At 57.1% G+C, this 21,185-nt stretch overlaps 10 protein-coding genes across 10 annotated transcripts; 6 read left to right on the top strand and 4 right to left on the bottom strand.

Moving 5' to 3' along the window:
* Positions 1-203: 203 nt before the first annotated feature.
* Positions 204-944, top strand: SPSK_04533 (DNL zinc finger domain protein; the record flags this gene model as incomplete). Its single annotated transcript, XM_016731337.1, has 1 exon — positions 204-944. The coding sequence occupies one exon, from the start codon at positions 204-206 to the stop codon at positions 942-944; it is 741 nt and encodes a 246-aa protein (XP_016586061.1).
* A 423-nt stretch (positions 945-1,367) lies between these two features.
* SPSK_04092 (glutaminyl-tRNA synthetase) lies at positions 1,368-3,335 on the bottom strand (the record flags this gene model as incomplete). The annotated part of the gene is made up of 1 exon (XM_016730903.1): positions 1,368-3,335. One exon carries the CDS (start codon positions 3,333-3,335, stop codon positions 1,368-1,370), a length of 1,968 nt encoding a protein of 655 aa, XP_016586060.1.
* Positions 3,336-4,152: 817 nt separating this feature from the next.
* On the bottom strand, positions 4,153-5,331 carry SPSK_04365 (alpha-ketoglutarate-dependent taurine dioxygenase; the record flags this gene model as incomplete). The annotated part of the gene is made up of 1 exon (XM_016731173.1): positions 4,153-5,331. One exon carries the CDS (start codon positions 5,329-5,331, stop codon positions 4,153-4,155), a length of 1,179 nt encoding a protein of 392 aa, XP_016586059.1.
* Positions 5,332-7,210: 1,879 nt separating this feature from the next.
* On the bottom strand, positions 7,211-7,649 carry SPSK_04640 (uncharacterized protein; the record flags this gene model as incomplete). Its single annotated transcript, XM_016731440.1, has 2 exons — positions 7,211-7,517; positions 7,552-7,649. The coding sequence occupies 2 exons, from the start codon at positions 7,647-7,649 to the stop codon at positions 7,211-7,213; spliced, it is 405 nt and encodes a 134-aa protein (XP_016586058.1).
* A 644-nt stretch (positions 7,650-8,293) lies between these two features.
* SPSK_04154 (MFS transporter, ACS family, pantothenate transporter) lies at positions 8,294-10,069 on the top strand (the record flags this gene model as incomplete). Its single annotated transcript, XM_016730965.1, has 2 exons — positions 8,294-8,736; positions 8,827-10,069. 2 exons carry the CDS (start codon positions 8,294-8,296, stop codon positions 10,067-10,069), a joined length of 1,686 nt encoding a protein of 561 aa, XP_016586057.1.
* An 833-nt stretch (positions 10,070-10,902) lies between these two features.
* On the top strand, positions 10,903-12,341 carry SPSK_04267 (phosphatidylinositol transfer protein sfh5; the record flags this gene model as incomplete). The annotated part of the gene is made up of 2 exons (XM_016731078.1): positions 10,903-11,561; positions 11,657-12,341. The coding sequence occupies 2 exons, from the start codon at positions 10,903-10,905 to the stop codon at positions 12,339-12,341; spliced, it is 1,344 nt and encodes a 447-aa protein (XP_016586056.1).
* A 521-nt stretch (positions 12,342-12,862) lies between these two features.
* SPSK_04384 (alcohol dehydrogenase, zinc-containing) lies at positions 12,863-14,008 on the top strand (the record flags this gene model as incomplete). The annotated part of the gene is made up of 1 exon (XM_016731192.1): positions 12,863-14,008. One exon carries the CDS (start codon positions 12,863-12,865, stop codon positions 14,006-14,008), a length of 1,146 nt encoding a protein of 381 aa, XP_016586055.1.
* Positions 14,009-14,389: 381 nt separating this feature from the next.
* SPSK_04599 (large subunit ribosomal protein L11e) lies at positions 14,390-14,929 on the bottom strand (the record flags this gene model as incomplete). Its single annotated transcript, XM_016731400.1, has 1 exon — positions 14,390-14,929. One exon carries the CDS (start codon positions 14,927-14,929, stop codon positions 14,390-14,392), a length of 540 nt encoding a protein of 179 aa, XP_016586054.1.
* A 683-nt stretch (positions 14,930-15,612) lies between these two features.
* SPSK_04486 (small nuclear ribonucleoprotein B and B') lies at positions 15,613-16,501 on the top strand (the record flags this gene model as incomplete). The annotated part of the gene is made up of 2 exons (XM_016731291.1): positions 15,613-15,639; positions 15,806-16,501. The coding sequence occupies 2 exons, from the start codon at positions 15,613-15,615 to the stop codon at positions 16,499-16,501; spliced, it is 723 nt and encodes a 240-aa protein (XP_016586053.1).
* Positions 16,502-17,272: 771 nt separating this feature from the next.
* Positions 17,273-18,433, top strand: SPSK_04372 (pyruvate transporter MPC1; the record flags this gene model as incomplete). Its single annotated transcript, XM_016731180.1, has 4 exons — positions 17,273-17,510; positions 17,611-17,787; positions 17,906-18,068; positions 18,157-18,433. 4 exons carry the CDS (start codon positions 17,273-17,275, stop codon positions 18,431-18,433), a joined length of 855 nt encoding a protein of 284 aa, XP_016586052.1.
* Positions 18,434-21,185: the final 2,752 nt, after the last annotated feature.

The raw sequence follows: 21,185 nt of genomic DNA, 5'->3' as shown, positions 1-21,185 counted from the left end.
ACAGCGGGAGGCGGAGAACTTATCGATAAGGCCGAGAGAACGTCGCAGAAGCCGCTGGCAGAAAATCATAAAAACAAAAGTTCAAATTAACGTCAAGACAGCACTGGCTGACACCGTTTCTCTTCTCGTCTCACGCGCGACGCCTACCACTGCCAAACGATAACAAAGCAACCCTGATCAGCCTCCTATACCAGCGTCTCGTCATGGCATCTCGAACTGCCTGGTCGCGCCTTGCGATGCAGCCTCTCTCGAATCTTGCGCAGCGCGGCACAGCGCCCGCCGCTGCCTCGTTCTCGTCCTTGTCCTCTTCTGCTCTCCGTCGCCTCGCCCGACGTCCATCGCCCGCACCAGTTCCATTAGCATCGTCTCCAGCTGGCACATTCGTCCGCCTCGCCCACAACATTCCGCGGCCCAAGGCGGCAGCACCTGCCGATCCCTTGTCCGAGGCGTCCACTCCGTCCTCGCCAGCACCACAGCGCGGCAGCGTCGCCGGCTCGGGAAAGAACCCCAACAAGATTGGCCTCGCGCCGCACTACGAACTCACGTTCACCTGCCTGCCCTGCGGCACCCGCTCGGCTCACCATGTCTCCAAGCAGGGGTACCACCACGGCTCTGTGCTCATCACCTGCCCCTCGTGCCGCAACCGGCACATCATCAGTGACCACCTGGGCATCTTTGGCAATGTGACCAAGGAGGGCGGCAGCGGCGGTGGACGCACGATTGAGGACATTCTGCGCGAAAAGGGCCAGCTCGTGAAAAAGGGCACGCTGGGCGAGGACGGCGACGTGGAGTTTTGGGAGGACGGCACGACGAGCGAGCGGCAGACGCGGCTGGCGGCGGAGGATGTCATGCTGCCGCAGTCAAACGAGAAAAAGGACAAGGACAAGCGGGCCAACAAGGAGGCGGCGCCCGGGTCGACCTTTACGAGCGCCGGCAAGGCGTGAGGCGAGATGGGGAAAAGACGAGGAACGAGAATTCGTTGGAAAGAGCCGCTGAGCATGTTATGAATATCACATGGCGTTTGGACTTGGGATCATACTGTGGGACGGGATTGAAAGGCGTTTGGATCTCTTTTTTATTTGCACTTTTGCTGCTGGAGCAGTTTCTCACATCTCTCTTCTCCTTTTGTCTTTAGAGTTGGCATGGAACGAAAGGCATCTCTCTTTCATAGACACAAAAGTGCACTGCATTGTAACAATGTGCTTTATTGTAATTGCGAATGGCTACAAATCTCTCCCAGTGAATTGCGTATCCTGCCTGTTCCACCATCGTGCCTACCATGCAATGTCCCACCCGTCGTACTCCGTGATAAATCATTGTTAGTCCTCATCATAATGTCTCACGGGCCCCCACGCCACCTTCCCCACCTACTTCTTCCCCAAATCCTCCTTGAGGGCCACAATCCGGTTCAGCACAATCTTCTCGTCCGTCGAGTCCGAGTCCTCGGCAAAGTACGCCACCCGGATGCCCTGGAACCGCACGCTCTCGGGCCCGCCCTTGCCCAGCTCGCTCTCGCCGGCCGCCTCGGGCCACGGCGCCCGCCGCCGCACCTCGTCGAAGCCCGACTCAATGAGCGCGTCCGGGTAGACGATCTCGCTGTCCGGGTTGATGTCGGCCAGGTAGCCGCCCTCGGCGTCGTTGGGGTTGTCGGACTTGAAGAGCGGGTTGTAGACGCGGACCTCAGCGCGGCGCGAGCCCTTGTCGACGGGGGGCACCCACTGGATGTACGTCTTCTGCTTCTTCGTCCCCGCCGACCGGTCGAGCACAGCGCGGATCTCGGTGACGCGGCCCGTCGTCTCGTCTTTGGTGTACGACGTCGCGCGGATGGGGTGGGGCACCTGGAGCAGGCCGACGGACTTGCCGGGCGCCAGCCGGAAGAAGGAGGGGTCGGCATCTTCGCGGAAGTCGGTGCGGTCAATGTAGATGGTGCGCGAGAAGGTGACGTCGTGGACGCCGACCTTGGGGTCTTTGGGGTTGAAGGGGATCGACAGGGCCTTGCCGTCGAGACCGCCGAGGTCGGCCGCGTCCGCATTCGCGTCCGCCTCGTCGCCGCCCTCGCCGTCCTCGACGCCCTCAATGACCACGGGCACAGGATCCAGCACCAGCATCAGCCGCGGCACGGTGCGCTCCAGGTACTTGCGCACGGCCTGCTCGAAGCGCTTAATGTCAATCACCGAGTTGGTGGTGGTGACGCCGAGCTCGTTGACAAACTCGAGGATGGCGCCGGGCGGCACGCCGCGCCGCTTGATGCCAATCAGCGTGTACAGCCGCGGGTCGTTCCAGCCACGCACGATGCCCGACTCCACCAGCTTCAAGATCTTGCGCTTCGAGAGCACGGTGCCGGTCATGGACAGGCGGCCGTACTCGCGCTGCATGGGCTCGTAGACGCCCAGCGTGTGGTTGAGCCACTCGTAGCTGACGCGGCTCAGCACAAACTCGGTCGTGCACAGCGAGTGCGTGATGCCCTCGTACGAGTCGCAGAGGCAGTGCGTAAAGTCGTACGTCGGGTAAATCTTCCACTTGGTGCCCGTCCGGAAGTGCGGCGTCGCCAGCACGCGGTACGCCGCCAGGTCCCACATTTGCGGGTTGCCGTCCGCAATGTCCTGCTTCATCCGCAAAAACGCCTCCTGGGGCTTGTACTTGCCGTCGCGCATCGCCCGGAACTCCGTCAGGTTGTACTCGACCGTCTGCTCCGCGTGCTTGCACCGGTACCGCGGCCGGCCCTCGCCGCCGCCGCGCTGGTCCTTGATCTCCGCGTCCGTGCACTGGCACACGTATGCCCGCCCGCATTCAATCAGCTGCTCGGCGTGTGCGTACAGCCGGTCAAAGTTGTCCGACGAGTACGTAATCGTGCGCGGCTGGAAGCCCAGCCACGTAATCATGTCCAGGATCGCGTCAAAGTACACCTGCTCCTCCGACTCCGGGTTCGTGTCGTCGTACCGCAGGTTGCACGACCCGCCGTGGTACTTGGCGAAGCCAAAGTTGACGGCGATTGCCTTGGCGTGTCCAATGTGCAGGAAGCCGTTGGGCTCCGGCGGGAACCGCGTGCGCACGGGCTTCATCGGCCGGATCTTGAACACTTCCTCCAGGAAGCCAACCTTGAACATTTGCTGCGGGTCGATGCTCGGCTCGTCGGCCTTGGGCGCCGCCGCCGGCTTGGGCTGGGTCGCGACAGGATTGCTGGCGGCGGCTGCCGCCTTGGCCTCCTTCGCTTTGGCGGTCGCGGCCGCCTTCTCGCGCTTCTTCAGGCGCTTCTTGAGCTCGCCCTTGGACACCATCTCACCCGTCTCCTCGTCGAGCTGGAGCTTGGCCGTGCTTTCCACGAGGTCGGCCATGGTGGCGGTGGTAGGTGTTGGTCGGTGTAGGTCGTATGCTATGAGGGTTCTAGCTCATAGGAGGATTGCCGCGTTCTCAATGGCGAGATACCGTGCTCGGTCGGTGGTGTTTCTATTGAAGGTTTTAAGTCGGATAAGTTGAGTCACAACTCAGCTGAAGAGAGAATGGACAGAAGGTCGCGTTGGTCGTCTTATAATCGTCTGTCGTCCTTATCGGTCTGCTGGTCGTCCTCTGTCGTGAATGGACTGTTGACCGATGTGTCTATCAATGCCGTGGTGGTCGAGTGACTCAATGCTTCCCGTGTTTGCTCTCTCAGGCTCGCCTTTTCCCCTCCTGAAACACTAAAATGCCTGAAGCTTTTTGGTGCGATAAGAGATAAGACATACGAACCGCTGGACTTCGCCCCGCACCTTCCTTTTCTCGGCCAAAGACACTCGAACGTAGCACGCCGAAAATGGAGTAGCGGGCCAATTTTTGTGGCAGGTGCGACCGTGTAAGTGTGCAGAGTGCACGAGAAGCTGCATCGCCCCTTTTTCCTTGCCTCAATGACAGCTCATAAGCACAATGTCTACAACAGCCGTTTCATGCCGCTCCGATCACGGCAGCCGATGGAAAGCGGACAGTTACGGAGAATGACAGCCATCGATGACCTTGACGGAATACACGAGTGTCTGCGCGTGTTGGCTTCCGCTGGACGGCACGTGCGATGTACTGACTACAAAACAAAAGTCTACGAATAGCGACGACGAGCCAACGTGGCAATAAACATTCAAACACTTTATTCATTCGTGTCTATCATACTGTCATGGCCCTCCCTTAGATGGAAAAGTCCTTGATGGCCTTGGTCAGGCCGAGCTCCTTCTTCTCGGACGCGTCGAGCAGGCCCAGCGCCTCGCGGCGCGTCGGCGCGTCGGCCTTGAAGAAGGGCTTCTCGGCCAGCGAGGTCACGCGCGTGCCGTGGCGCGGGTGGCGGCCGCCGTAGTCCCAGCTCGCGTTGTGGATCGTGATGCGGTTGTCCCAGAGCGCGCTCGTGTTGGGCGTCCACTTGAAGCGCACCTGGATGTCGACGTTCTGCTCGTAGACGTCGTACAGATAGTTGAGGATGACGTCGCTCTCGGCTTTGTCGAGCCCGACAATGCGCTCCGTCATGACGCGGTTGACCCACAGCGCCTTCCAGCCCGTCGCCGGGTGCACGCGCACGAGCGGGTGCGTGCGCTCAATGTACTGCGGGCCGGCCTCGGGCTTGTTGCGGTCGAGGTACTGGTGCGCCGAGCGGTAGACGGCGAGGCGCCCGTCGATGATCTTGCGGAACTCGGGGCTCAGCTTCTCGTACGCGGCGTAGCCGCTGGCCCACAGCGTGTCGCCGCCAATCGGCGGCACCGTGTCGTTGTGCAGATGCGTGATGCCCGCGGGCTGGTGCTCGTGCACCAGGTCCGTGTGCCAGCGCGACGCGCCGCCCGGGTGGCGGAAGTCGGCCGAGCGCTCCGTCGCCTGCAAGTCGGGCCAGATGACGGTGACGCCCTCGACGCCGGGCACCTGCGGCACCTGCGGGTGCACCTCGACCAGGCCGTAGTGCTCGCCGAGGCTGCGCTGCTGCTGCGGCGTCAGGTCCTGGTTGCGGAAGAAGACGACGCTGCGCTCGGCGATGAGCAGCGCCAGCTCGTCCCGCTGCTGGTCCGTCAGGTCCTTCAGCTGCAGGCCCTCAATCTCGGTGCCAATGTGCGTCGTCAGGTCCGTGACCTTGGTGGCCGCCGACAGCAGCGCGCTCTTGCTCTTGTCGGCGCGGGCGCCCGCGTCCTCATACGGCCGGTCCTCGCTGCGGATCTTGTACACGTCGTCCAGGTAGAGAGGGCGGGAGGGGCGGTAGGGGTAGCCGTTGGAGAGGTCGATGCCGGCCTTGGTGAGGCGTTCGGCGGCGGTCTTGGGCAGGCCGAGCGTGTCCTTGCGGGGCTCGGCGACGTCGACAATCGACGGGTCGATGGGAGCAGGAGCCATTGTGTATAAGTGTGTGGAGGTTGTGTTGGGGAACGGTTGTCACAGGGACACAAGACGGGATGCCTATTTGGGTGTCTCTTACGTTGACGAGTTGCAGGTGAGTTGGGTGTATAGAGCAATACGAACGACTACAGGACCAGGCGCAATACCTGCTTTTTATAACGGGGAAGCATCAACGGCAAGTCACTCTCGCATTCATGATCTCATAAGCACAGTCGAGTTGTCCACCCTTCACAATCCAGACTTCGACGCCATATGCCAGCCGAAGACGACACAGCACTACCCCTCACACTTGGGAGCGACGGCCTACCCTATCCAGAGGCCACTATCGGTTGTGTCGTCGTTTCGTCGACTGTGATTTGTTTGGGTTGAATACGTTAGCTCCAAAGGCGTCACGGAAGGAAGGCTCGGCTACATCGCGTGAGCATTGTGTGCATTTGGCGTGCGCGGAGGACAAATCAAGGATGTCGCAAGGCAGGAGTTGCAGAGACAGGGCGAGCAAAAGGTCCGAAGGCCGTTGAAAAAGGGCATCCCATGAGGCAAGAAGAGACCAAATCCTATGGTAAATAGGCATCGACAACCCCTCTTTCGTGGCTCTGCTTATAAACCAGGCCGGGCAGGTTGGGGAGGCGGAACGTCTTAAATGCAAGGAGGATCAGAGAAAGGGTGACAAAAGAGTGCGGAGTACGGAGTCCGGAGTCGAAGGCAGGCTTCTCGGACTCTGCACGCCAGTCAGATTTGTTGGAGAATGTAGGCGATCGTCGTTGGTGGTATGAACAAATTCAAGGGCCAGATGACGACAGTTGCGTGCAGCAGACACTTGTGAGAGGAGAAAAGAAGAGGATAGGGACTAAAGCTAGCTGGAGATAGAATGACAGCTCAGACAGCTTGTCGGCTCCAATTTGTTATAGGATATAAGACGATGGCGTTTTGGAGAAGGATGGTGGGGATGTACAGAAGTAGAAATAACAAAATAGCCACAACAGCGGACTGAGAGGTGTTTGATTTTCTATTCCTTTTCTTTTCGTTTTTTTTTCATTTTATTTTGTGCCTTGCCCTTCTTCAGATATTCTTGTTTTTCTTTTTCTATTTTTCTCTTATTTTTTGGTCGCTTTCTTTTTATTTATTTTGTTTTATTGCCCCCCACATCTTTTACTCTCTATTCTCAATTACTGACGTTTGATACAATTGCCTTTTGCATCCATTTTCGTCCCCATTCCTAGCTCCAACTCCTCACTAACACCATCAGCACGGGAGTGGCGCAATGCGTGGGTGGTCGATTGTGTGATCTGGCCTTGGCCTCTGCAAATCTCCAACTGGCGCGGCGATTGGACAGGGGGCTGGGAGATACGACTGCGCTTTCAGGGTGACCTTTGTGAAAGTGGAAGAGAGACGGCAAGCAAGGCAGGGCAGAAGAAAATAGTTAAACTAAAAAAAAGAAGAAGAAGAAGAAGAAGAAATGACAGCCGTCTCGACGGTTGTATACGGCCGATACATTTGAATTTGAATGCCGCTCGTCTTCCCCTTTGTCTAGACCCTGTACAGGAAAGCGCCCTTGAGCTTGTTTCAGCTCCATGTCTCCTCTAGACGACCCTCAACGTCTTTTTTAACGTCTTCCCCTGCGAATGTCCTGATTCAGTCTTCTCCCGAGCATAGTCGTATTGCTGATACTGGTAAATTGTTTCCTCTACAGTATGCTCTGTTGCCCCCACGTCGTTGCCGGCTGTCGTTCTTGTCTTGGCTAGATTCGATCTTGTTTTTCGTAAATCGTTCCATTGACAGATTTGAAGCTCTTGAGACGCTCAGTCTCAGTCTGGTTCGTATTCATTATAGATTCGCAGACAGCACAAGCAGTAGGATGCGGTTCGTTGTTGTCCATCTAAAATATATCTTCAGTATCGTCATGTCGCCGTGCTGCCTTGTGCCGCCCGATAGTTTGCCAAGTGCAAAAACGTCCCGAGAGGATCCCACCGAATGGAGGGCGACTACGACGCATCCTGTTCCATCGGACCATTTTATCTCCACGGCCTGGCCGGGGTTGTCCATTTTCGTTTCCATTGTCGTAGACAATAACGATGGCTTCAGTGGGCAGAGAGATCTCATCATCACGGACGTCGTCGTCCTCATCGGCTTTTGTCCAACCAGAGTCGAGAGACAGCGATGATGGAGCCGGAGGAAAAGCAAGACTGTGAACGTTGTGGCTCCGTTGCAACGATAAACGTACCCATGCCGACCTCGAACTGCTCGGGGAAGGCTCGCGGAAACAAGAAGAGGCGACCTTTGGCAAAGCACGCAACCTTTTGACATACAAAGTACATGAGGTTGGGTCAGGAAGAGGCGATGATCGGCGGGCGTGTAACCAAAACGCGTATACTGTGGGTTCACCAAATGGATGCATGGCACGGAGACATAATTTCGGAGACCTGGAGTTTACGAGGAAAGGAGAAAGAAAAACCGAATGCCTTGCATACGTTTATAGCTGTAAAGTCGAGCTGTGGATGGCCGTGGCTGCAGTGATTATGGACGGATTTGGGTCTGGATTAGCTGGGTCGATTGACTTTCACGGTACAAGGTCTGGCAGGCGAGTAGACGAGAATCTTGGTTTCTATCTTCGCCACACAAACAGTCTGCAATGTCCTGGAAATGTGCAAAGTATGACAAGATTAGGGAGTACTAGCAGATTCCTGACAGCTTCCTGTCCGATGGATGTCTGATGTCCAGCGAGAGCAGCGTGAAGAGTGCTTCTGCATCATATCATCCGTGCTCCCCATGCAGGCCATGCACCCGTCGACAGATCGTCACCGCCCTGCCGCATATATAAGATTCCGCGTGTGCCGCGTGCACTCTTGCAGGTCTCTTCCTACCCAGTGATTTGGTGCTTCTTTACCTTCACTTTCTTTCCTTTTATTGCACTTTCTTGTAGCAAAACATCACCTCACCTCCCCCCACGCACGCTCACTCTATGGCCAACGACGAAAAGACGGCCGTCGACCAGAGCACGCCAGCGTCGCCGACTGCCGACGACAGCACCGTACCTAATGCCGACCACGCGGGCGATCTGCACTCTGCGTCGCCCTCCGACGACGATGTCGACAAGGACGGCCTGACGGCGGCCAACCGTGCCGTGGCCGAGCGGCTTGTGGCCCAGACGCCCAAGCAGACGTGGCGGTCCAACTTCTGGGACACGCTCGACAAGAGCCCCGAGGAGCGCAAGTTCCTGTTTAAGCTGGACGCGGTCGTGCTGACGTTTGCGTCTCTCGGCTACTTTCTCAAGTACCTCGACCAGGTCAACGTCAACAACGCCTTTGTGTCGGGCATGCGCGAGGACCTGGGCCTCTTTGGCAACCAGCTCAACTACATGACCACCTGCTGGACCGTCGGCTATGTCATTGGCGAAGTTCCCAGGTAGGTCGTTTGGGATTGCGGTCCGATTGCGGTCCCTCGTCCTCTTCCTCTCCCCCCACCTGTCCCTGTTCTCCGCTCTAACGCAGACAGCAACCTCATTCTCACGCGCGTCCGGCCGTCCATCTGGATCCCGGCGTGCGAGGTCTTGTGGTCGGTCCTGACCATACTGACTAGCAAGTGCAACAACGTCACGCAGCTGTACGTCCTGCGCTTCTTCATCGGCCTCGCCGAGAGCACCTTCTACCCCGGCATGCAGTACGTCATCGGCTCCTGGTACCGCCGCGAGGAGCTCGCCAAGCGGTCCTGCATCTTCCACGCCGCCGGCGCCATCGGCACCATGTTTTCGGGCTATCTCATGGCCGCCGTCTACCACCTCGACGGCACCAACGGGTACCGCGGCTGGCAGTGGCTGTTCATCATCGACACCATCATCTCGCTGCCCATTGCCATTGCCGGCTTCTTCATGATGCCCGACGTGCCCGAGATCACGCGTGCCTGGTACTTTTCGCCCGACGAGATTGCCATTGCCAAGCGCCGCATGCAGCTCGAGGGCCGCGCCAACCGCGCGCCCTACACGCGCAAGAAGCTCGCGCGCATCTTCCGCAGCTGGCACCTGTACCTGCTGGTCCTCCTGTACATCCTGTTCAACAACGGCGCCGGCTTCGGCGGCCAGCCCGCGATGGCGCTCTGGCTCAAGTCCGAGGGCTACTCGGTCACCCAGTACAACGTCTACCCGACGTTTGGGTCCGTCGTCCAGGTCGTCTCGACCTTTGTGTACGCCTGGACCTCCGACACCGTCTTCAAGGGCGCCCGCTGGCCGCCCATTGTCTTTGCCGGCGCCGCCAACTTTGTGGTGTACGTCAGCTTTTCCGTCTGGACCATCCCTGCCGGCTGGAAGTGGGCCTGCTACCTGCTGGCGTATCTCGGCGGCGGCATCTCGGGGCTGACCTTTGCCTGGGCCCACGAGATCTGCAAGGACGACAACGAGGAGCGCGCCCTCGTCACCGGCGCCATGAACGAGATGGCCTACGTCGTCCAGGCCTGGCTGCCGCTCATCATCTGGCAGACCGTCGACGCGCCCAACTACCACAAGGGCTTCGTCACCGAAATCTTCATCAGCGTCGGCCTCATCTCCATTGCCTTTGTCATCCGCTTCCTGCACCGGCGCGAGCTGCAGCAAAAGGCGCGTGCCCAGCCGGACGCCGGCGGCGATCAAGAGGCGGCCGTAGGCAACGGAATCGAAGAGCGGAGCGAAGGCGAGGGCGCCGAGTCGGAGGTGGCGGCTGTCGACGGCAAGGCCATCCCGGTTACAGTGTCAGAAAAGTCGGGTTAGTGTACTGGAGAAGGGCCGTGGCCGATGACCGGACGAAGGTAGTGAAGAACAAATCAGGGATAGACTCTTGAGATCAATTAGCGCGTTCCCCTAAAACTCTTGAACACGTCGTAACACACAGTGAAAAGAGAAAGAGCAACCCACTGCACCGCAACGTGCCGGTGTCTTCCACCCCGTCATGGAAGGAGCTTGATGCGGCCTCTGGCGCCTTCCTGCGCTGGGATCTTATCTCCCTTCTTTCCCCTTTTATCAATCGTCCCTTAAACACGTGCACGGGCCAGGCCACTGCCAGCCAAGTAAACTGCCGGCGCGCGGACCCTCCCTGAGTCAACTCTGTCACTGGCCGTTCAAGGGTAGCTCTTCAGGGGAGATACCCACTCTGGGACAGCTACTGTCTCACTGTTGCACCCAACTCCCTTTTTGGGTCCGTTTGCTCACGGATAGAGAAGGAGCGAAGCTGGTTGCTCTTGCTGCTTGGCCAACCAGTTCGGGTCATTGCATTTCTACTGCCGAATTCTGTCCTTTCTTTTTTATTCTTCTTTATTTTTTATTTCTTTTATTCTCAACAGTCTCAGCAGCCTGTCACTGCCCCTGGTTTCTTGTCGAGTCACTGGTCCGCGAAATCCTGCCCTCTTGGCGAAACGCTCGCGTTGCTCCTCCCGACCACATTTTTCAGTGGTTGCAACTGGTCTCCTGATTTTGAATTTGCTCTTCTTCTTTTCTTTCCATTTCACCACGCAGGCAACGGCTTCGGCGTGTTTCTAGTTGTATCTTCCTCAAAACTCTACTCTTGATTCCTCATCACCCCAACTCTTCATATTCCAACATCCATCATGAGCGACAAGCCTGTTGAGACACCGGCCGCGGAGGTCAAGCCCGCCGACGGCGTCGAGGCGCCATCTGCTACAGCGGCTACAGCGACTACTGAGGCTGCTGAGGCTCCCGCCACCGAGACACCTGCTCCTACTGCTGACGAGACGAAGCCCGCGGAGACTGCTGCCGAGGAGAAGCCTGCCGAAGACAAACCTGCAGTTCCCGAGAAGCCTGCCGAGGCCGCTACTGCGGCTACCGCCGTCGAGGACAAGCCGGCTGTGCCCGAGAAGCCTGCTGCCTCCACGTCTGTCACCACACCCATCCAGACTCTCTATGCTGCCCAGCAGGAGCACGGCCATCCCGAGATCTGGGGCGTCACCCTCGCCGACCCGGCCACCCACGTCCCGAGCCAGGTTGTCTTCCAAAAGTACCTGAATGCCAACGACGGCGACCTCGCCAAGGCCAAGGACCAGCTGCTCAAGACGCTGACCTGGCGCGCCGCCACGAAGCCCCTGCAGCTGCTGCATCAGGCGTACAACCGTGAAAAGTTTGCCGGCCTGGGCTACGTGACGTCGTACCACAAGGACGGCGCCGACGGCCCGGAGGCCAAGGAGGTGTTTACGTGGAACGTCTACGGCAACACCAAGAGCATCGACAAGACGTTTGGCGACTTGAAAGAGTAGGTCCCCCGCTGTCAGCTGCGAAGCAGTGCCAACCGCAATGCCGCCACCACCACCACTCCACCACTCCACCACGCGTAGCTAACCTGACCAGATTCCTCCACTGGCGCGTCGCGCTGATGGAGCTCGCTCTCCTGGACCTCGACCTCGCCTCGGCCACCAAGCCAATCACCGCCGACTACGATCCCTACAAGATCTACCAGGTCCACGACTACAAGAGCATCAGCTTCCTGCGCCAGTCGGCCAGCGTCAAGGCCGCCAGCACCGAGACCATCAAGGTCTTTGCCCAAAACTACCCGGAGCTGCTCAAGGAGAAGTTCTTTGTCAACGTGCCGGCCATCATGGGCTTCGTCTACGCCTTTATGAAGCTGTTTGTCGCCGCCAAGACCATCAAGAAATTCCACCCAATGTCCAACGGAGGCGGTCTGGCGGCCGAGTTTGGCGCCAGCGCGATCCCAGACCTGGGCCAGCGTCTGCCCAAGGAGTACGGCGGCAAGGCGGGCGAGCTCAAGTCCTTGGGCAAGGAGACGAAGCTGGCCGCGGCTGCGGCTGAACAGCCCGCCAAGGAAGCCCCCAAGGAAGCCCCCAAGGAGGCACCGAAGGAGGCTCCCAAGGAGGAGACCCCGGCGGCGGCTGCCGTCGCGGAGCCTGCGAAGCCCGCCGAGGAGGCTGCTCCGGCCAAGGTCGAGGAGGCAACCCCCGCCGCTGCCCCGGTGGAGGCCGCTGGTGAGACGGCTGCCGAGCCCGCCGTCGAGGCTGCTGCCGAGACCAAGGCTTAAACTCAACTGTTTGCCAACACACGAACAAAACACATTGGCGACGAAGGAAGGGCGATATGTAATGGAGCGATAGCTGTGAAATACCCAGAATGCACGTGTCAGGCGACGGGGGAAGAGATAAAATAGGGAGAGAGAAAAGGAGGCCTGGTGTTGAAGACGGACGAGAGCAGCAAGCATTGGTTTTTTTTTGGGGGGTTTTTTTTTTCACATTTATTTCCGCTTTTTTTCTTTGAGTCCTTTTTTTATTTTCCAGTGATGGCCCTGGTGTCCATCCCACTTAATACCAGCTGTCGAAGCAACGAAGCGCCAGTTTGTTTTCACATTTGCCCAAGCCACGGCCGACACAGTTCAGACATACCACTATGCAGTCGATCTATTGTCCGTAGCGCAGCTTCCATTGCACGAGCTAGCAAACCCCACTACTGAGTATCGTTCTGTGGGGGAGCATGGCTTTACCATATGAAGATGCAGGCACTGGATGTGAACAGAAGGTTTTATCTCCCGTCCACAAAACCCAAAACATGCAAATGGACTCGAACACGGACACCGTACAGCAGTGGACAACCCTCCAGAACGGCCTCGAGCACCTCGCCCGGGCCACGGCGCCCATGCCGACGCCGGGTCCTGATGAGGTCCTCGTCAAGATCCACGCTGTCGCCCTCAACTACCGCGATACAGAGGTCTGCATGGGTCTCTACAACCACCACAAGGCCGTGGCGGCTGGCGGGCCCGAGCCGCTCGTGCCCTGCTCCGACATGTGCGGCACCGTCGTCGCCGTCGGTCCGAATTTGGAGTATGCGCACAGCGTCGGCGACCGCGTCGTCTCCCTCTTCAACCACATGCACCGCACCGGCCATGTCCGCGCGTCCGAAATGAACACCACACTGGGTCTGCCGCTGCCCGGCGTCCTCCAGACCTACCGCGTGTTTCCCAGCATCGGCCTGCTGCCGGCGCCCGCGTACCTCTCCGACGCCGAGGCCTGCTGTCTGCCCATTGCGTCCATCACGGCCTGGATGGCCATCAACGGGATGCGGCCGCTGGGTCGGCCGGGCGGACAGGGCGAGGTCGTCCTTCTGCAAGGCACGGGCGGTGTCAGTGTCGCGGGCCTGCAGATTGCCAAAGCCAGCGGCGCCACCGCCGTGGTGACCTCGTCGTCCGACGCGAAGCTCGCTATCGCCAAGAGCATGGGCGCCGACCACCTGATCAACTACACGACGACACCGCGCTGGGCGGACGCCGTGCTGGAATGCACCGCGGGCCACGGCGCCGACATCATCTTTGAGAACGGTGGCGCCTCGACGCTGCGGCAGTCATTTGACGCCGTGGCCTTTGGCGGGATCATCAACTGCATTGGCTACTTGGGCGGCAAGACCGACAAACGGGTGTCGGACGACAACGACGACAACGACGACGACGATCGCACGGCCATCAACGTGCTCGCACTACGGCGCAACATGACGCTGCGCGGCATCCTAAACGGCCCGCGGGACCGGTTCGAAGAGATGCTCCAGTTCTACAAGGAGACGAAGATTCGGCCCGTGGTGCACCGCGTGTTTGCCTTTGACGAAGGCCGTGACGCCATACAGTATCTGTTCAGCGGCCAGCACTTTGGCAAGGTGGTGATCCAAGTGTCGGCAGAGGCCACGCTGCCGCCGACATTAGAGTGATGCTACGATACGAAGAGGAAATAAAACAATACAAAGTTCACACAAAATGCATCTTTGGCATACGGACAGAAGATGGGGAAAATGGGAAAGCCGGCAAGGGGCGCCGGTCGGTCTCTGAGGCCGTTGCTCGATTTGAAAATCGAAGCGAATTGGTTTTTTGTCTTCCGTTTTTGGTAGATTGACATATCCTGCCGTTGCCCGTAGGCCGCTCAAGGCAAGGAAAAAGAGGGGGATAAAGCAAAATAAACAACACACAAAACGCCTTTTGTCGTACCGTAGACCCATGCCATGAAATTGTATACAACGTCATTTCATTTTTTTGGTCCTTCCTAACCCGATTTTTCAAGTGCTTTTGTATATTCTCCGGTGGAAGAGTCCCGCTTAGCGGACAATGCCGTCGAAGCGCGACTTGAACCACTTGACGGTCTCGTCGCGGTTGATCTTGTGGCTGGAGCCAACGCGGGCCTTGGCGCGGCGGCGGCGCGAGACGCGCTCGCCGGGGCGGGTCATGCAGCAGTAAAAGTCCATGCCGTAAATGCCGATGCCGGGGTCGTACTTGATGCCCAGGTCGATGTGCTCGCTGATACCGAAGCCAAAGTTGCCCGTCTCCGAGAAGTTGCGCTTGCGCAGCTCGTACTCCTTGACCTTGAGGCCGCGCTCCAGGATCTCCTCGGCCTTGGGGCCGCGGATGGTGACGTGGACCGAGATCTTCTCGTTACGGCGGATGCCGAAAGTGCGGACGGTGTAGCGGGCCTTGGAGTAAACGGGGGTCTGACCAGACAGCTGCTCCAGCACCTTGGCGGCACGGGTCAGTCTGTCACCCGACTCGCCCACGGAGATGTTGAGGACGAGCTTCTGGATGCGGAGCTCCCGCATGGGGTTGGCGGCCTTGTCGGACTGCGACGAGTTAGATGCGAACATGATCAAGAGATTGAGATTGAAACGAAGACTGGGCGGAGAATGCCTACCATTTTGATGGTTGCCTCGAGGGTTGTTGAGGAATTGGGTGATGTTGTCGTTGGTTGGCGGTTGTCGATGAAGGAAGAGTGAAAAGAGGCGATGCGAAATTTCGGGGGGAATATTAGAGTGGGCAATTTTCTGGGTGCGAAAATATTTTGTGCGGGCGGTGACACTGCAATTGCAGAGGGATTGGAGACAAAAAACCCTATCAGTACAGTCACGTGCGACGCTGCCAGTCAGAGCCCCGTCTTGGGTGGGCGACGAACTTAACTCCGATGAGAGCTCTGAAAGGCTATCTGACTTATGTCATCCTGACCCACAGTCCTCACCGCCCGCGACGGCAGAAACTTTGGCATTGGCGCCTGGCGTTTTGTTGATGGCGGTTTCGCGATACCTCACGTCGACCTCTCCCTTTCCCTCTCCCTCCCCTCCTCAGGCATCCCCAAGCATCTCACAGCGGCCACTCTTGTCAAGACGAACCATCTTTCCAAGACGAAACTGCGCCGAAGCTTCTCCTACCGAGAGCTTTGAAGAACCTCCCTCCGGGAAGACGCTTGGCGAGAAGCTTTGGCTCAATTTTTGAAACCCCCTTCTTTCACAAGGAAGCTTGTTTGGCTGCCCAGCAGCAGCGAAAGTTGCCCAAGATGGCGTCCAACAAGCAGGGCAAGATGGTGCGTTCCCTGCCCCCCACCGCGAAGCTGCTTTCTGTGTCGGCGTCCATACTAACAGAGCATATCACGTCTAGGCCGGATACGTACGTTCCATATGTCCATACAGCTCCATCGAGAGCTCCCTTGTCCCCTCCCTACTCTGCGCGTTGCTGACGTTTGCTATCAGATCAACTACCGTATGCGCATCACGCTCAACGACGGCCGCCAGATGACCGGCCAGATGCTCGCCTTTGACAAGCACATGAACCTCGTCCTCGCCGATACCGAAGAGTTCCGCCGCATTCGCCGCAAAGAGACCAAGCCTGCCGCGTCTGGCTCCGGCGGCAGCGGCCAGGCGACGACCACCACCATCGAGCGCGAAGAGAAGCGCACGCTCGGTCTCGCCATCGTCCGCGGCGCCCACATCGTCTCGCTGTCTGTTGAGTCGCCGCCCCCGGCCGACCCCAGTGCCCGCCTCGGCAAAGCGCCCACGGCCGGCGTAGCTTCCGGCCTGGCGGCTGGTCCTGGTGTTGCGCGGCCAGCCGGTCGTGGTGCACCTGCGCCCATAGCACTGGCCGGCCCGGCAGCGGGCGTCGGTGGTCCCGGCCAGCCTTTCCCGCCTGGCTTCCCAGGCGCGCCCGGCTTCGGCCGCGGTGGTCGTACGTCTACCTTCTACCTTCTGCCTTCTCCCCGTCCCGTCGCTCAAAGCCGACGCACCAGGTCGTTTTCCAGTGCTAACAAGACAGCTCCCCCCGGCTTCCCTGGCGGCAGCGGCTTCCCGCCGGCTGGCTTCCCTGGCGGCCCCGCTGGTTTTGCGCCGCCGCCTGGCTTCCCTGGCGGCGGCGGCCCACCACCCGGCTTCAACGCACCCCCACGGCGGTAAAAGCTTTGTGGCACGTTGCGGTTGGCTGTCAACAGGCGGTTCGACGGTGTGTTTGCCGAGATTATGGCAGCATCTAGTGTGTCTTGGTCATATCCAAGAGGCTAAAAGGTTATTTTGTTGTTTCTACTTTTCCACATACGGCGTTTCAGAGTTATGGCACCACATCAAAATGGGGCGAGAATCCGAGTAAAAGGCAATATACAAAAATTTGTGGCATACTATCTCATACAACTACTTTGTGCGTCAGTCAGACCCTTGACAGTTGAGTTGTCGTAGCTGTTGGGATGGGCATTGTTTACATTAGAGCGAGTTTACTCCAATACACGCGTGTTGCACACGTTGCATCTTCGTAAATTAGCATCTGTTACGCTCTCGGCAGATTGTTCACAGTTGTTCACAGTTGTTGGGTCCTTATTGTCGTCCAATATGCGCACGTGACCGTTATCGCGCGTTTTCGCTCGATGCGATTCAGCGCGAGAAGCCGTTGTAGGAAATCCGGACATAGAGGGGCAAGTCCGACGTTTCCGCCTGTTATCAGGGCGAAGCACCTAGCACTCACAGGCCTTTCAGGGCGTTTTCAGGGCGCACAAAGTCCCTGTGGAACATTTTCCCCAACCAAATTCCCGCCAACCAATCACTCCACATTATTCTCATTTGGTGACCAACCAACTCGTTGCGCATCAAACTTTCTGCTCCAAACATCGATCCAACAAACAACACAATCCCTTTTTTGACATCTCTCCTGTCTTTCCTCCCGCGACAACACACATCATGGCGGCGTTTATAAAGGCGGCGAACGCCAAGATCCGGTCGAACCCGGTGACCGACTACATCTGCTCAACGCGTATGTATTTTGCTGTTTTGCTGTGCTTTCTTGTCCCAAAATTTATGACTCCCTCCGCTCGTCGGACCGCCCTTGTCCGCAATGTCCGTACGACCAACACTATGCTCTACCACGTCCGCCCGCACTGCAACGACGACGACACATGCAAGCGCACGATACGCAAGAGTGGGATATGCCATTGAATCGACGTTCGAGGGCAAAGGTCTCGAGATGTGGTCGTCGGCGTTGGTTCGGCCCTTGCGTCGTTGTCGCCGATGACCGGCAGTGAGCCACCTCGGCCCGGGCTCGAGCGATGCGGGTGAAGCATGTCTATACCTCTCTGTGTTGCATACATACGGTGCACGGGTGGCCAATGCGGCCGTGGCGGTGCCGGCGGCGCACAGTTGGGCTGGTCCCGGCACCAGCATGGAACGGGCAACAATGGACGCCATTGTTGAAGAGCGTTGGCCATTGTGTTGCTAGGTCGCTACGGTGCCTCCGTCACCAGCTTGACTGCACTCCATCTTTATGTTTTCGAACTGGCGCGTGCTTTTCTGTACAACAAGACCGACAGCGGACAGCAACGATCGGGCGTGCGGACGGAGTCATGTGCCTCGTCCTCGTCCTGTGCCTACGATGGATCCTTACTAACACTCTGTTCTCGCATCCAGACTTCTGGGGCCCCGTCTCCAACTTTGGCATCCCGATCGCCGCCGTCATGGACACCCAAAAAAGTCCGGATCTGTAGGTCATCTGTCCCTCGTCCGAACCGACAAATACGTTTGCATCTATGCGCTCCGTCCCCATACGTCCCCGCTAATGCCTCCTGCAGGATCTCCGGCAAGATGACGTTTGCCCTCGTCATCTACTCGGCCACGTTCATGCGCTACGCGCTGGCCGTCACCCCCAAGAACTACCTCCTTTTCCTCTGCCATTTCATCAACGAGGGCTCGCAGCTGACCCAGGGCTACCGCTACATGAACTACAACCACTGGGGCGGCAAGGACGCCGCGTCGTCCGCCACGTCGAGCGTAAAGGGCGCGCTGGAGGCAGCCAAAACACAGGCCAAGGCCGCCGAGGCCAAGGTGGAGGCTGCCGTGAAGAAGTAAAGGGTGAACGATGGAGACGACTTTGTTGCGAGGTGGAGGGGCGGAGGCGACATACAATGGGATAAGGGACGGTGGAGAACGAGGAAAATCAAGAGGTCCTTTATAAGCAAGGGACGTTCATCTGTCAATCTATCGGCACATCCTACTCGGTCTGCAAAAGCTACCAAGATCAACAAATTCAAACGTTTTTCATGTGTCCAAAGCGGACAGCCAGGGTGACGATAAAGGATGGGGTCGTGGGATTTGTCGACAAGCGTATTGGGTTGTCAAGTTGCGCGGATGCACATCGTTGGCATTGCATCGTGTCTTGGAGATATCCCGAACATGTCTGAGAGCTTGTCATGGCATCGGCAATGGGAACAGTAGGAGTACATAATTTTACTTGCTCAAACTATCTCGTCACATCTTCCGACATGTCTTAATGAGAACATGAGTGCTGGAACCAGCCAAGATTACCCAGTCACAGCTGGAACCAGCACCGCAGATACATAGCAGACGATGTGACACGTGGACCGGCCAAGACCGCGCAGACTTGTCCTGTACAATGGATAGATAGGGCAACCGAAGCGAGCGGCAGCAATAACAATGCACCACGGCTGCCGGCGTGCCAAGAAATGCTCTCTGCTGCTTTGCAGGAACCGATGGTGAAGCTACAGGCATGTCTGGTGTCTCATCGTACGTCTTGCTGGGGACACAATGTCTGGCCACTCTCCTCATCTCAGGTGATTCTGTAAATCCTGTCTATTTTGTGACTCTTGTCCAACCGCCGCGGCTTGGCAGTGTCGGTGAGTAACCTCTTGGCCAAAAGCTAAGACGCGTCGGTGGCTATGATGTATCATCCTGTGATATAAAACTATCGCATCTGCTGCTGTGGTTGGCCAGTTGTTGATGCGTACGCAACAGAAGAGTATCTCCGTTTTGTGATGCCTCGTAGTGTCTTAAAAAGATTTTATTTGGGAAAGTTAATACAACTATATTATTGTATTTTCTATTATTTTGTACTTGAAATTGGTCTCTTTGAGATATATAAATGAATGTAGTGGAGGTGTGCTTTAATGCATTTAAGTAGATTTTATATTACACATTGATAAAATATTATGAAAAATTCCAAAATCATATTTGAAGATTTTATCACAGTTTTCCAGAACAAGTCTGCCCGAACTGTCAAGTCCTGGGAGTACGCTTCTCTCCGCACACTTTGTGGTCCGTATGTCGGTTGACGACTGTTGTTTACTTGTTCGATTGGCTAATCGGAGGCTGGCGCCGGAAGTAGCCTTACCGGACATACACCGAACGACCCAACAGTCGGCATGGAAGCAAGCTGGACATCCATCCACGCTCAATGCCCATTGGCTCCTCATTTTTGCTCCATGTCTACTTCATACATGGCACACGGCTTCCTTTCTTTTGTCATTGGGTCTCGAGGTCGCCTCTTCTTTCCCCGGTTTCTATTTTCTTCCCGACGATTTCCGGGATTCCGGGACCACCCGGACGAACGACGGCAGAAGGGCCCAGAAGAGGGGAACGGGGCTATGAGTATCCCAGTATATGTCGTAAACAGGGGTTAGACAAGAAAAGAAAATCAGGCGCAGGAACGGCTGTCGTAGTCAAAGTCCTACAGAAAAAGTGAATGAAACCTGTTGAGCCAGACCTGGAGACAGTTTTGTGGGGAAGAGCCCGAGAACGACGAGATACATGACGAGGTTACAAAGAGAGCTCAGCTCCGTAAAATAGGTATAATTCTCTAATACCCTGTTGGTTGTACAATTTTTCTGCTCTGATTGGAGAACGGAAGGCCGTTAACCTGTGTAAATGATTGCATTTTGGGCACCCAGCAGCCCTGGGATGAAGGCAGCAGCATTCTTGTACGTTTGCCTTCCTCTTTTGTTTACGAAGAACAACCTTGCGATCCATTTGCTCATTTCCACCGCCAAGGTCACATTAACAAGCACACCATCCTTGTTGTCGGCTCCCTCGTCCCTCGCCGTTCTCGCCCTTTGTTCGGAGAAAGCTTTGATGATAATGGACGAGGATGTTGGATATATGGCTTGCAAGCTTAGTGCTTCTCGTGTTGGCATACATGCGGATTAGCTTATCATTTCCCCCGTACCCCAGTCTTGCACATGCCATGCATTTTGTTGAACTCCGTAGTGCACACATTGATCGTAGTTTCATGGGGAGCTATCTGGCCCTTTTTCGTTTACTTCGTCTTCTTGGCACCTTTTTGGGCGTCGGGAGAAGCCGGCAGTCTTGCGTGTTTGGTGGGCGTTGCCATGCTCTCCAAGCCGCCAGGTGAAGCAGCTCGACAAACCAAAGCAGAAACGACGGACGAGTCTATCGTCAGGAGTGGCAGACCAATTGTGTTGCATTTTGCAGTTTTGTGTCGGTTGTGTTTTGCCATATTCTTCTAGCGTTGCCAACACGGACTAGATAATCTAAAGGCTATCTAGTCAATGTGGCATCTCATCTGCATCGGCACAGTTCTGCACCTCATTGAAAAGGATGCAGTTGGCATCAGGTAATACGATGCGGGCAAGCTAACGAGTCTCAGCCCTGAGCTATCGGCACGACGCGAGAAATGCGTTGGGAAACAGAGCAATGCCAGTGTCAAATAGTTAAAGGTCCGCTAAGGAACGTTAACGCGGGGTTCCGCGAAGAGAGAATACTGGCTGCGGCAAACGTCGTGATTTGCTAATACTACCCCAAGTCCTAAAGCTCTGTAAAAGGCATTTGTTTGCGAGCAAGGCGCCGT

Source organism: Sporothrix schenckii, assembly GCF_000961545.1.
Source record: "Sporothrix schenckii 1099-18 chromosome Unknown Cont47, whole genome shotgun sequence".
Taxonomy (NCBI): domain Eukaryota; kingdom Fungi; phylum Ascomycota; class Sordariomycetes; order Ophiostomatales; family Ophiostomataceae; genus Sporothrix; species Sporothrix schenckii.
This window is presented reverse-complemented; position numbering and strand designations above follow the sequence as displayed.